The sequence below is a fragment of the Sinocyclocheilus anshuiensis genome, unplaced genomic scaffold (genome assembly GCF_001515605.1).
Source record: "Sinocyclocheilus anshuiensis isolate Anshui unplaced genomic scaffold, SAMN03320099.WGS_v1.1 scaffold491, whole genome shotgun sequence".
Taxonomy (NCBI): domain Eukaryota; kingdom Metazoa; phylum Chordata; class Actinopteri; order Cypriniformes; family Cyprinidae; genus Sinocyclocheilus; species Sinocyclocheilus anshuiensis.
In genome coordinates this window covers 1,402,764-1,415,771 of record NW_015551041.1, presented here as the reverse complement: position 1 = coordinate 1,415,771, position 13,008 = coordinate 1,402,764, and the positions used below count along the sequence as shown (strand labels likewise).

General features: G+C 38.5%; 1 protein-coding gene across 1 annotated transcript; it reads left to right on the top strand.

Moving 5' to 3' along the window:
• The first annotated feature begins 1,692 nt into the window (after window positions 1–1,692).
• LOC107661488 (potassium voltage-gated channel subfamily A member 1-like) lies at window positions 1,693–6,512 on the top strand. The gene is made up of 2 exons (XM_016451102.1): window positions 1,693–2,025; window positions 2,347–6,512. Exon 2 carries the CDS (start codon window positions 2,573–2,575, stop codon window positions 4,046–4,048), a length of 1,476 nt encoding a protein of 491 aa, XP_016306588.1. The 5' UTR covers window positions 1,693–2,025; window positions 2,347–2,572; the 3' UTR covers window positions 4,049–6,512.
• The last annotated feature ends 6,496 nt before the right edge of the window (window positions 6,513–13,008 follow it).

The following is a 13,008-nucleotide window of genomic DNA, read 5'->3' as shown; positions in this document are numbered from 1 at the left end:
GGGCAGGGATGTCAGGCACAGATCAGCCATTCTGGTGGTGTTTGCATCGGTTTGATTATGTTTGTGCGCCACCTACTGGTGAATTGGAGGAAACGTCACTGTCCGCAAACATTTAAAAAAAATTGTGTTGATTTAATCAAGGAAAGTATTATTACATCATCATCGGAATTATATTGAATTGTTTCATATTGAAATATATATAGGCCAATGATGTTTATTAAATCCATTAAGCTTAAAAAGGTTATTATATTTTATTATTTTGTGCTGAACATATTTTAAGTTATAAGTTACTATTTTTGGGAGGCTTAAAGTGGGCTAAATCATGACTTTGAAAAAGAAATTAAAATAAAATGATAAATTGTGAAAATTCTGAAATGTTGACATAGCAACATCATAGAAATTGTTTTAAAATATTTTCAATATTTAAATATTATTACAAATATTATTTCTTAAAACATTATTGTCTGCTAAACTAAAGTAAAACGTCCCATTATTCTTTTTAATATGTTTTAATATAGGCTACATTTTGAACAGTAACGGGTAAATGAAGTAACCCTAGAAAAAGCGATATCAGAGGACATTGCAAAAGCAATATCTGAGGATTTTTCATTGGTTAAAACTCTATGAAAACAATATTTCAAGATGTAAGGAAAATAATTGTGTTCACCTAATGGCTACACCACGTTTTAGAATCATTAAATCAAATTTTTGTGGAAAATAAATCATATTTTTTGTGTAACGTGAATGCAATAATTACATTTAGGCCTATAAGTTGGCACATGTCAGCATCTTAAAAATATCTATTTTCTGTCATGTCGGATATCATTATCATGTCTGTATACTTGAATTATACAGTGATTTCTCCACCATAACAGAAATGATGTTGAAATCCAAACATTCAAACGTTTGGGGAAAAAAAATCTAGGTAATTCTACAGGAAAATGAAGGTGAGAATTATCAAAACAAACTGCCTATATAATCAGCGTGTGCTGGAAAGTACTATAACCGAGTGTGCTGCAAAAATCGCCGTCCGTCCGAGTACATAGGCCTACACCCACGTTATTCTATAAATATTCCAACCCCCGCACGATCCAGTCTCAAGCAACACGCATGGAGCTGTGCGGCTCTATAACTCTTTTGGGTGGAAAAAAAAAAGTCGCAGTATTCCACGAAGAAGAGCACTTTTGAGAAGTCGTCTTTTTATTGTGGTTATTGGTTAGTGTGGTCAGTTAAAGTATCTGTGCACATTAGTGCTCGGCGAATCAGATACTGCGCCAGTGTTGGCACATAAATGCTCTCGCGCATTGCGTGGACAAGCACTTATGGCCACGCGCGGTCTGCATTGCGTCGAACCCCTCCCCCATACTGTCCTACCCCCCTCTCCCGCTCCGCGTTCTCCCATGTGCAATACAGTGCAACAATATGTTGGGCATGATTAAGGAATTATTCCCAATCCCCCTATTGATCGCACCTTTAAGAAGCCTTTCGCATCCATACCCCCCGTCAGTGTGTCCAGATAAAACAGACCGCTCGTCATCTTGTCTACTCGTAAGAGGGAAATTTTGCTGATGCAGTAATGTCTAGAAATGGTATGGTTCGCTTTTGCCCCCTTAATGTATCTCCCGCCTGAGCTGAGCTGCAGCATTACAATTTCTTATGCAGTATAAGCCATTTACACCAAGGTGCCGCCGCACGAGCAGGAGTGGAGGGAGGACGTTGCGGTTTCATGTTTTCTTTTAGCCTTTTTTCCGCGTCTTGTCTTTTAGCACACGTTTATATTGAATGTGAAGATTTGTAATACATCTCAAAGCCATATGTATATATTTTTTTCCATTATAGCATCGCTTGCGAATGTCGTGAATCATTTCCGTTATGGATGTGACATTTATGGACCGCAACCGAACAGTTTGAATGTGAGAAGATGTGAAGAGCCTTTTACAAGCGTATTTTCTCCAACAAAAGGGAATCGAGGGTGCATTACTGACAGGAGACTGCCGGCAGAAGACGCGATCCTGCAGTAGCGAGGTGAGCACTAAAACAGTATGAATAAGCCTGGAGTGAAAGTCATTCTCATGTTTTCCTATCTATTTACTAACTCAAACGTAGCTATAAGCAATTCAGTAATATATAGTGAGACTGTATGTATGTGGTGATGGAGTAAAAGTGACCCTGTCCTGTCACGTCTTTTCAATAGAATGAGCATTATAATTTAGAATTGCAGCCCTTAAGGCTATGCACTTCTCTGATTTATGCATGCAATCACAAGTAAATAAATAAGTAGTGTGAACTTGCTGAGCTAGCAAATATCGCCGCTGTTCGATCCATTTTTCTCTGTCTCGGTGACAGAGGCAGCCGTAGTGGATGCAGCGGAACGGAGCGATGGTCGAATCAGTGACAACCACAGTGGGACCACACTGAGGAAAGATCCAGTTATACGCTATACCCCGGGTTCGAGATAGATTTGAGGGTCTGGAATCGGAAAAAAAGGAAGGAAAGCGACGCCTTTGGGAGGGCAGTTGGATGTCTACTCAATTAAATTAACTGCTGCGGAGCTCCAACTTTGACCTGCAGGATGACAGTCGTGGCTGGGGACAACATGGACGAGACCTCTGCCGTGCCGGGGCATCCGCAGGACACGTACCCCCCTGACCACGACGATCACGAATGCTGCGAACGGGTGGTCATCAACATAGCAGGGCTGCGCTTTGAGACCCAGCTCAAAACTCTCGCCCAGTTTCCAGAGACTCTATTAGGTAACCCAAAGAAGCGAATGCAGTATTTCGATCCCTTGAGAAATGAGTACTTCTTCGACAGAAATCGTCCGAGCTTCGATGCCATCCTCTACTACTATCAGTCTGGGGGGAGACTGAGAAGGCCTGCAAACGTCCCGTTGGATATGTTCTCAGAAGAAATTAAGTTCTATGAACTTGGGGTCGAAGCGATGGAGAAGTTTCGCGAAGATGAGGGCTTCATTCGCGAGGAAGAGCGGCCCTTACCGGAGCGTGAGTTTCAACGGCAAATCTGGCTTCTGTTCGAGCATCCCGAAAGCTCGGGGGCAGCCAGAGGAATAGCTATTGTGTCCGTTATGGTCATTTTAATTTCCATTGTCATTTTCTGTTTGGAGACTTTACCTGAACTGAAAGGGGAACCTCAGGAGGTGATTATAGGCAACAGCACCTTCTACACCAAACCAAACATCCTGACCGATCCCTTCTTTATCGTAGAGACCCTCTGCATCATCTGGTTCTCATTCGAACTGATAGTGCGCTTCTTTGCGTGCCCAAGCAAAGCGGCCTTCTTTAAGAACATGATGAATACCATAGACATTGTGGCCATCATTCCCTACTTCATCACACTGGGTACAGAGTTAGCGGAGGACGCGGATGGAGAGAAGGAAGTAAAGGGCGAGCAGGCAACATCACTGGCCATCCTCAGGGTGATCCGTCTGGTCAGGGTGTTCAGGATCTTTAAGCTGTCCAGGCACTCCAAAGGCCTTCAGATTTTGGGACAGACCCTCAAAGCCAGTATGCGAGAGCTTGGATTGCTAATTTTCTTCCTCTTCATTGGTGTCATATTGTTCTCCAGTGCTGTGTATTTCGCAGAGGCAGAGGAAAAAGAGTCCTACTTCACCAGCATCCCAGATGCGTTCTGGTGGGCGGTTGTGTCGATGACCACCGTAGGCTACGGGGACATGGTGCCAGTGACTATAGGGGGCAAGATCGTGGGTTCGCTGTGCGCCATTGCCGGTGTGCTGACCATCGCCCTCCCCGTGCCTGTCATCGTGTCCAATTTCAACTATTTCTACCATAGAGAAACCGAAGGAGAGGAGCAGGCCCAACTCCTCAACGTGAGCAACCCGAACATTGCCTCTGATTCCAACTCCAGTCGCCGCAGCTCCTCGACCGTCAGCAAGTCTGAGTACATGGAGATAGACGGAGACATAAACAACAGCATCGACAACTTCAGAGAGGCCAACCTCAGAACTGGCAACTGCACTATCCCTAATCAGAACTGTGTGAACAAAAGTAAGCTGCTAACCGATGTCTAGAGACACAGTAGAAAATTCAGTCACGTACATATGAATGCTTACTTTACCTCCTCTTGTGAGCCCTTGCAATGCGAATATCTCTACAATGCAGACGAAAGAAAAATACTACACCAAAACATATAGAACATAACTGCAGCAAATGAGGCCGATGATTCGGTATATACTTAGTCTAATACATTTCCAAAGAGGATGATTGAGAAAAAAGCCTCCTTGAGCACCTAGCTAACGTCCACAGGCATTGAAGGACTCTCGACGACGGGATTACTAAAACATCACGCATGAACTGCAGACTACATTTCAGCAAGCTGCACACTGCATCCGGGAACGTGCATAAAAGACCAAGTGCAGTGTTCGGTGGACGCCTCGTCCATAGGTGGTCTTCCCAACTGACCAGCAAAGCACCTTATATGAACAAGACTTATCTTCTGCTGGGATGCTACGGAGGCCAAGGTCATCACCTCATGGACATCCGCATTGCTGCTATTTTCCAGCAGATGCTGTAATTTAGATATCACCAAGTGATTAAATGCCATGCCCTTTAGATATAAGACAGCACAATGCCGAAAGAGGAGCCTCATAGTTAGCATGTTTTGATTATCCTCATTTTGATATTGGCATGCGTCGGACATTACCTCATGACGATAGGAAATCCATTCCTGTTTTGCTTTTCTTTTGCATTCGGTTCCATCAGCTCCCCTCTCCATCGACCTCCTCTCATTTGTCGCCATGAAAAGTGCACTAGTGTGTCATGATTTGAGATGCTTAACATTTAGGTGTATTTAAAGACTGAATGTTTAACCTTACGGGAAACAGAATCTTAATGATATCATAGCATGTCAAAAGAACCTGCATTATGGCCTAATCAACTATGGTACTGTGTATCCTAGTATATTTAATGCATGACATCGGTATAATACAGCTTGTTGCAATTGAGATACCTCATAAGGGTGTCATTGTTACAATCAGGGAAACTAGGGACGTCGATTCCTTGACATTTTCTGAAATGTGACAAAATATATATGCAAGCCCCAACGCTGGGATGCAAACTATTCAATCTAAAACGTAGTCAAAGACACAGAAAAAGAACTATCAAGATACTATCAAATGCATATACTCATACTAAGCGCACCTGTTAAAAAAAATAGTATAACTTAAATAGTGCAGTGCATGGGCATTCTCTCTCTCGAGGGAAAAAAAAAAGAGATAACTATGGGCAGTTATACTTCACGCTTCCATTTTGCGATCAAATTTAGGATTTACGATATCAAAAATCGCTTAATTTATCTTAGCAGGATGCAAAAGAGATCATGGCAGAATTACTCATATTAGTTGCTAGTGCCTTTGACCCTCTCAGCAACCGGACAGGTGAAAGTGCCTCTGAGTAACTGGAGTTTTAGGCAGGGCAAGGGAACAATATCTGCTCTAGAACTGTCATAATGTATGTTGAGGCTGGTCATTACAGTGTATACAGAGTGCTTTTCATTTTTGTTGTTGTTCTTTTGAACGTGACACATGGTTGTCAGGCACAAACGCAAACCTGTGTTTCCATATAACAGCTGAGCTTGAATATGAAATCGGACATACGACTTTCACGCGACGGGACCTTTTAGAGTTTTCGATCTGCCTTTCGTTGTGGTTTTGATTATGTTGTTGTGCCATAATAAAGAGTCTACCTCAGTGAGGTCGCCGCACAGCTCACTGCAGAGCAGAACACGAGAGTACATAACAGCCTGTGAAGTGTGATGCTACGTCAAAAATAATACACTTAGAGTACCCCAGAATTAGCCTTTTTTCAAGCACTTACAACAAACGCAACGATGCGACCGCCCCTGACCCCTCGGATCTGAAACGCTCCCTTGCTAAGCACAATCAACGTTCACTTTGGTTCTGTTTATTCACAGTCCTTTTTTAAAAGAGAGGTCTGGGAAGAGAAAACAGCACAGGCTTTCATATACCACAGGGTACACAGCCGTTTACATCGTTAAAAATCTGTCATTTTGAAGAATGCCATCTAAAAGACATGTCCACTTAATGTTAAAAGTCATGCTTAGCCCATTAAGGCTATATTAAGCCTGCAGGTACTGTAAAGAACAAATTAAAATGCAGACCTAATTGATTTATTGAGTGTACTGATGACTTAAACATTAATGTGAAATCTTGTGTTCATGCTAACGTGGGCCATTCCAGTGCATAGAGCTACATCTTTCATTTCCATTGTCCTTGATAATTAAAAAACACTTTAAAATAGCCGCGATTGAATTAGCCTGTTTGGGGTAATTTCATTTAACTAACACAAGCAAGTCTGCCAGAGCAGCTCGTAAACAAGTTGCCTGATCATGTGATCTTTATCGATCCGTGAGGTGTGATTGTAATCAAAGGCAAACAGCAGTATTTTACCTCGGGCCGTTTCCTATAACACTAACATGGGTTTAGTCACCTCTGCTGCAGCTCTATGTCAGGAAGAACTATTCAGGGTTTTATCAATCTGCTTTTTGTTTATAATTCATAATCGGGCCGTTTCCTATAACACTAACATGGGTTTAGTCACCTCTGCCGCAGCTCTATGTCAGGAAGAACTATTCAGGGTTTTATCAATCTGCTTTTTGTTTATAATTCATAACATTGCTTCAGAGAAGAAAAAAGTGAGCTTAGCAAGCAAAACAAATACATTTTATCTGGAATTAAAGAATTAACACACGTAAAAATCATACAACTTAATTTAATATGGAACAATTGTTAAATAACGACGAACTGTTTCTACCGGGCGTGCAAGCAGTGATCAAACCCTATGGTGCTATGCATAATCCTATATTTAATAACTACACCATAAATCATAGCAATAGGGATCAAGTGTGTTACAGGACTGTCCAGAATGCTTATTTTAATATTCACCAAGGGCTGTGGCAAACTTTTGATAAGAATAGAGATTTAAACCTACTATAATGCAAGAGAGAAATTATTTCCACCAATGATAGTGTGTTAGTTGACAAAATGTATATTTCATGTACTTTATGTTGAGAGACTATAACAGAACAAAAATGTCCCCTTAACAAGTGTTGCTTCCTTTCCCTGTTGAAGTTTATTTTGCCTCTGATCTGAGGTGAGGATCAGTTATGGCTTAGAGGTAGGCCTTTTATCAGCTGAGTCAGTAGAGGTGTAAGTCCATAACATAACACATACTTATTTGGTTGTTTTTCTATTTATATATTTGCATCGCAAACTTTATTTCAAGAAAGGATGAAAGATCAAATACACTGTAGTGGAAAAATAAAAAAGAACTGACTGACGTGCCATCATAACGATTACTAAGTAACCCGATATGAACGCTGTCAAAAAATTAGAAAACGTAGTTGTGCTCCCAGGTTGTGGCCTTTTGGAGGATGTTGCAGACATATTTATTTTCTTCACCTGCGTTGCCTCGTCTAGCTATATTACCATGTTGCATCCATGTGGCACTATAGTTAACTGTGCTTTAAAGAACCCATGCCCTTGATAAAACTACAGTAGACTCACAAACGAGTCCACAAGACAAGCCATTACAGATATATAGGAAGATTATACCTCGTATTATCGATATCATGAAATAAATAAAATAAATGACATTAGCATCGAAAATGTACTGTACATTGTACTTTTTTGTAATAACCTTAACTCCATACCAAACCTGATGTATAAATCTCAATTTAAAAAAAAAAGACCCTTATGACTGGTTTTGTGGTCTAAGGTCACATATGGGGTAAAATACTGCGGTAACACTTTATTTGAAGGTGTCCTTGTTACACATTACATGCACTTACTATTATAATAACAATAAATTATGCATAATTGCATGCAAGTAACCCTAAGCCAAACCCTTATTCTATCTCTACCATGTACATGTAGTTGCTTAATATTACTCAGTACTTAAATGTATAATTACACTGTAACAAGAACACTTTAACATAAAGTGTAACCAATACCACCCCAGTGACCGCTTTGTACCGTTTTTCTGAACATGTACATTTTTGTGTCCCATTACTTTATTTACAAGCATTAGACAAACAAATCCCTTTTTTTAACTGAGACATGGTACATAAACAATTATCGTACATAAAATAAAGCATGAACAGTAGCTAGTTTAAAACATAAAATGTATTAATCTGTATTAACCCATAAAATTGTGATTTAAAAAAAATATCTATTACAATTATATCATAATTTAACAATTTTAATAATCTGTTGAAATGATATTCCATGCTTAGAAGTAAAAACTTTAAATTGCATACTTTATTATTTAAAGGGGTCATGTGATGCGATTTCAATTTTTCCTTTCTCTTCATGCCTGGAGCTGATCCGTGCTGGTCGCTGATGGAATACAACAGTATGGTGAGGGGCGTAACATTTCCGTCTCACGCTTGAGGTATTCGGCCAATCACAACGCACTGGATAGCTGGCCAATCACAGCACACCTCGCTTTTTCAGACCGATGAGCTTTGTAAAAATCGACGCGTTTCAAAAAGGCGGGGCATAGAGGAGAAACAATAATGTACAGTATGTGGAAAATAATGTGTTTTTTTAACTTTAAACCGCATAAACACATTTCATTACACCAAATAATGTTCTTTTTAGCAGCATCATATGACCCCTTTAACTCATTTTAATTACCTAAATGTAATGTTTATCTGTTCTAAATGTTATGACCAACCCTGTTGTCTGCATTAATGTTACATTAGAACACTGTGATGTGCAGGAAGTGCACATCATTTAAATTCTTTTTACAGCATGACATGAAGGCGTGAAGTACATATTTTTATTTCTTGTTCTTTTTTCTCATTTTTATATTAGAAATATTTATCAAATGTTTAGCGTTGTAACACAAGCTATTGTATGGAGAAAATAATAAATTTGATTTTATTTCTATAATTATGAAATTACACAAATAAGAGTTTAAGATGTATTAGACATTTCGGCAACAGGGTTGACAATTTTTTCACCCCACTGAAAACATTTGGTGTACAAACAGTTTTCGGTCAGAAATTGCTAGGAAATTTCATAATCAGTGGCAAACAAACAGCATTTAACACATGAATTAAAAAATTAAGTAGAAGGAATAAAATAGTATTTCCTTGTAAAACATACTCTAGTAAGCTTGAAAATTTTACAACTTTGAAAAATAATTTTTTGCAGTGTCTAATTGTTAAAAAAATGCCCTAATATAGGATTTCAGGCCCCGTTTTGAACACTGTTGAATGTGACAATCATATTGGAGGACTCTGAATATCCTGCAGTGCAGAGCTGAACACTGGACACTTTGTCTTTCATTCAAACTTATCAAAAACCTCCTGCAGCAAGGTGACAAAAAAGTGATTTAATTAAGAAGTAACAAGGATGGTCTATGGGGCTTTCAGTGTGGTTATGTGTATTGTAAAAAGCCCCGAGTCATCCAGCACACACTGAACAAACATGACAACAAAAGGATGTGAACGGGCAGTTTACATCGTCAACAAGATGTCTATCTCCTGCTTTCAATCCACCTACCGTCCACTTTCCTTTATATACATGCACATCAGGCACATTTGGTTTCCCTTGAGAGCTCAAAACATGATATTGGAGTGCCTTGTGCTTGGAGTACCCTTGCTCTCTCCTCCTCTGCATTGCCCTCTGGAGCTGCAGCAGTCCTCTGCAGGCTGGAGCTGGGGTGGGGTGAACTGGCGTCGGGCCCAGTGCAGCTCCTCAGGCACAGACACACACAAGCACTGAGCTCTGGGTTCCTGTGTCTCTGTCCTGTCCTGTCCTGTCCTGGTCTGGCCGGCTACATGTGTCCTACTGCTGAGGATGAGAGTCATAAAACAGTTTTATCGTGTGATGTTAAAATCGTTCACATGGATCCTTCAGCTTTGTCGTGATGGAGCTGAAAACTCTGCCTTGCAATTAACAGCAGCTTCAGTCGGCGTAATCTCTGCCGTCTGCTGCACTGATTGGGGATTTCTCAGTCACTAAAACAGACCGCCCTAATGGAGGCCCCGAGTTATGTGTTATCTGGGGTCAGATAAAGTTATTGGCTTGAGTGCAAAGTCAGTGTCCTTGGATCATATATATATATATATACACACACACACACACACTGCCATTCAAAAGTTTGGGATCAGTAAGATTTTTTTATGTTTTTTAAAGAAGTTTCTTATGCTCATCAAGGCTGCATTTATTTGATCAAAAATACAGAAAAAAATGTAATATTGTGAAATATTATTACGATATAAAATAACATATTTCTATTTTAATACATTCTATTAAAATCTAATTGATTCCTGTGATTAAAGCTGAATTTTCAGCATCATTACTCCAGTCTTCAGTGTCACGTGATCCTTTAGAAATCATTCTAATATGCTGATTTATTATCATTGCTGGGAACCGTTGTGCTGCATAATATTTTTTTGGAACCTGTGATACTTTTTTTCAGGATTCTTTGATGAATAAAAAGTAAAAAAGAACAGCATTTATTTAATATAGAAATATTTTCTAACAATATACACTACCGTTCAAACGTTGGGGTCAGTACATTTTTATTCTTTCTTTTTGTTTTGAAAGAAATGAATACTTATATTCAGCAAGGATGTGTTAAATTTTTTTTTTTTTTTAAGTGATAGCAAGGACTTGTATTGTTAGAAAATATTTATATTTTGAATAAATGTTGTTCTTTTTAACATTTTATTCATCAAAGAATCCTGAAAAAAAGCATCGCAGTTTCTTAGAAAATATTTATATTTTGAATAAATGTTGTTCTTTTTAACATTTTATTCATCAAAGAATCCTGAAAAACGAATCACAGGTTCCAAAAAAAAAAATATTAAGCAGCACAACTGTTGACAACATAGATAATTCTAATAATAGATCAGCATTTTAGACTGATTTCTGAATGATCATGTGACACTTAACACTGGAGTAATGGCTGATGAAAATTCAGCTTTGCATTACAGGAATAAATTATATTTCTAAGTATATTAAAATAGAAATTATTAATTTATACTATAATAACATTTCGCAATATTACTGTTTTGTATCTGTCTATCTATATATTAATTACACACACACACACATACTTTTCTGTATCATATATACTGTATGTGTAACTATATAAGTACATTTTATTTATATGTACTCATTTTTAGTTATATATACTTATATGTACTTATATATATATACTTATATATATTTATATTTACTTATTCTATATGCGTATATATGTATGATATATACTTATATATGTTATTTGTATATATAAATACTTTCTAATACACACATATATATATATATTATATATATATATATCATAGATAAAATCCATTTTTTTCTCTAAATGACAAAATTATATTATATTATATTATATTATATTATATTATATTATATTATATTATATTATATTATATTATATTATATTATATTAATCAAGATAAAGCTTATGGATTTATTGTCAGGTTTTCCTGCCAACATTGGGTAGAAATGTTCAATTGCTTTTTGTGTCCATGACTTTAAAGTATGTGCCTAAATGGAAACTGGCTTTCAAAAACAAACACCCTGAGAACTATTCACTGGAGTAAAAAGTGTGACAACTAGTCCCAGTCTCCTCTATACCAAAGACTAAATAAATATATTTCGCATTTGCTTCTGAATTAATTCTGAAGGGAACACACACACACACACACACACAGATGTAAATACTCATAAATCAGATGGAAAGTCGGGGCTAATAGGACTTTGCATTTCCCTTAGTCGGGCCTCTGGCACGTTCAGTGCTGCTAGTCACTCCCTTAAAGACAGAAACTCACCCAGCGCAGCTCAATACAGATGAATCATGCATATCCCACTGTCATCAAGCAGGACATTTCCTCTATCTGAATACAGCATTAATATTTTGACAAATGCAAGTCTTTCAGATCTGTTTGGTGAAGCTTTGAATGATCGGCGACCATCTGAAGCACATCACGCTGCATCAGTCAGAGCCGCAGATGGTATTGTTGTTCCTGCATGTGTCATGTGTTCTGATTACCTGATAAAGCGCTTTTCCCTTCTCCCTCTCACTCTGAAATCAGATGGTGGCATCGGACTGCGTAATGCAGATATTAATGCATGCATCAATCTATACTTCCACCCATGGGAACACACACACACACACACACACAGATGTAAATACTCATAAATCAGATGGAAAGTCGGGGCTAATAGGACTTTGCATTTCCCTTAGTCGGGCCTCTGGCACGTTCAGTGCTGTTAGTCACTCCCTTAAAGACAGAAACTCACCTAGCGCAGCTCAATACAGATGAATCATGCATATCCCACTGTCATCAAGCAGGACATTTCCTCTATCTGAATACAGCATTAATATTTTGACAAATGCAAGTCTTTCAGATCTGTTTGGTGAAGCTTTGAATGATCGGCGACCATCTGAAGCACATCACGCTGCATCAGTCAGAGCCGCAGATGGTATTGTTGTTCCTGCATGTGTCATGTGTTCTGATTACCTGATAAAGCGCTTTTCCCTTCTCCCTCTCACTCTGAAATCAGATGGTGGCATCGGACTGCGTAATGCAGATATTAATGCATGCATCAATCTATACATCCACCCATCCATTCATTCAGCCTGTGCCTTCGCTTTGGCTCATGCACTTTATGGTTTCTTCCTCTTCGCATTATCTCTGTAATGCTGCCGTCAGCCGTGTTTAATAATTAAAGGCATGTCCATCAATTCGTCCATCTTATGTAAACTATGCACAGTGCTTTTTGTCAAACCAAGGCCAGTAAAAGTTGATGCGCTGTAAGGAAAGGTACAGTAATAGCTCTGAACATATGTGCGTGTCATAGTTTTTAGGGAATTGAAATTGAAAAGATAAGGGGGAAAAGTCCTGCAGTGTGTGTTTTTTTTTTTTTTTTTTACATTATGACAAGGAATGTCCAACTAGAACATTTTTTAAAAAAAAATTATA

Bases quoted from the DNA above. Each gene is read 5' to 3' on its own strand.
- LOC107661488 (XM_016451102.1), top strand. From the start codon at position 2,573: ATGACAGTCGTGGCTGGGGACAACATGGACGAGACCTCTGCCGTGCCG.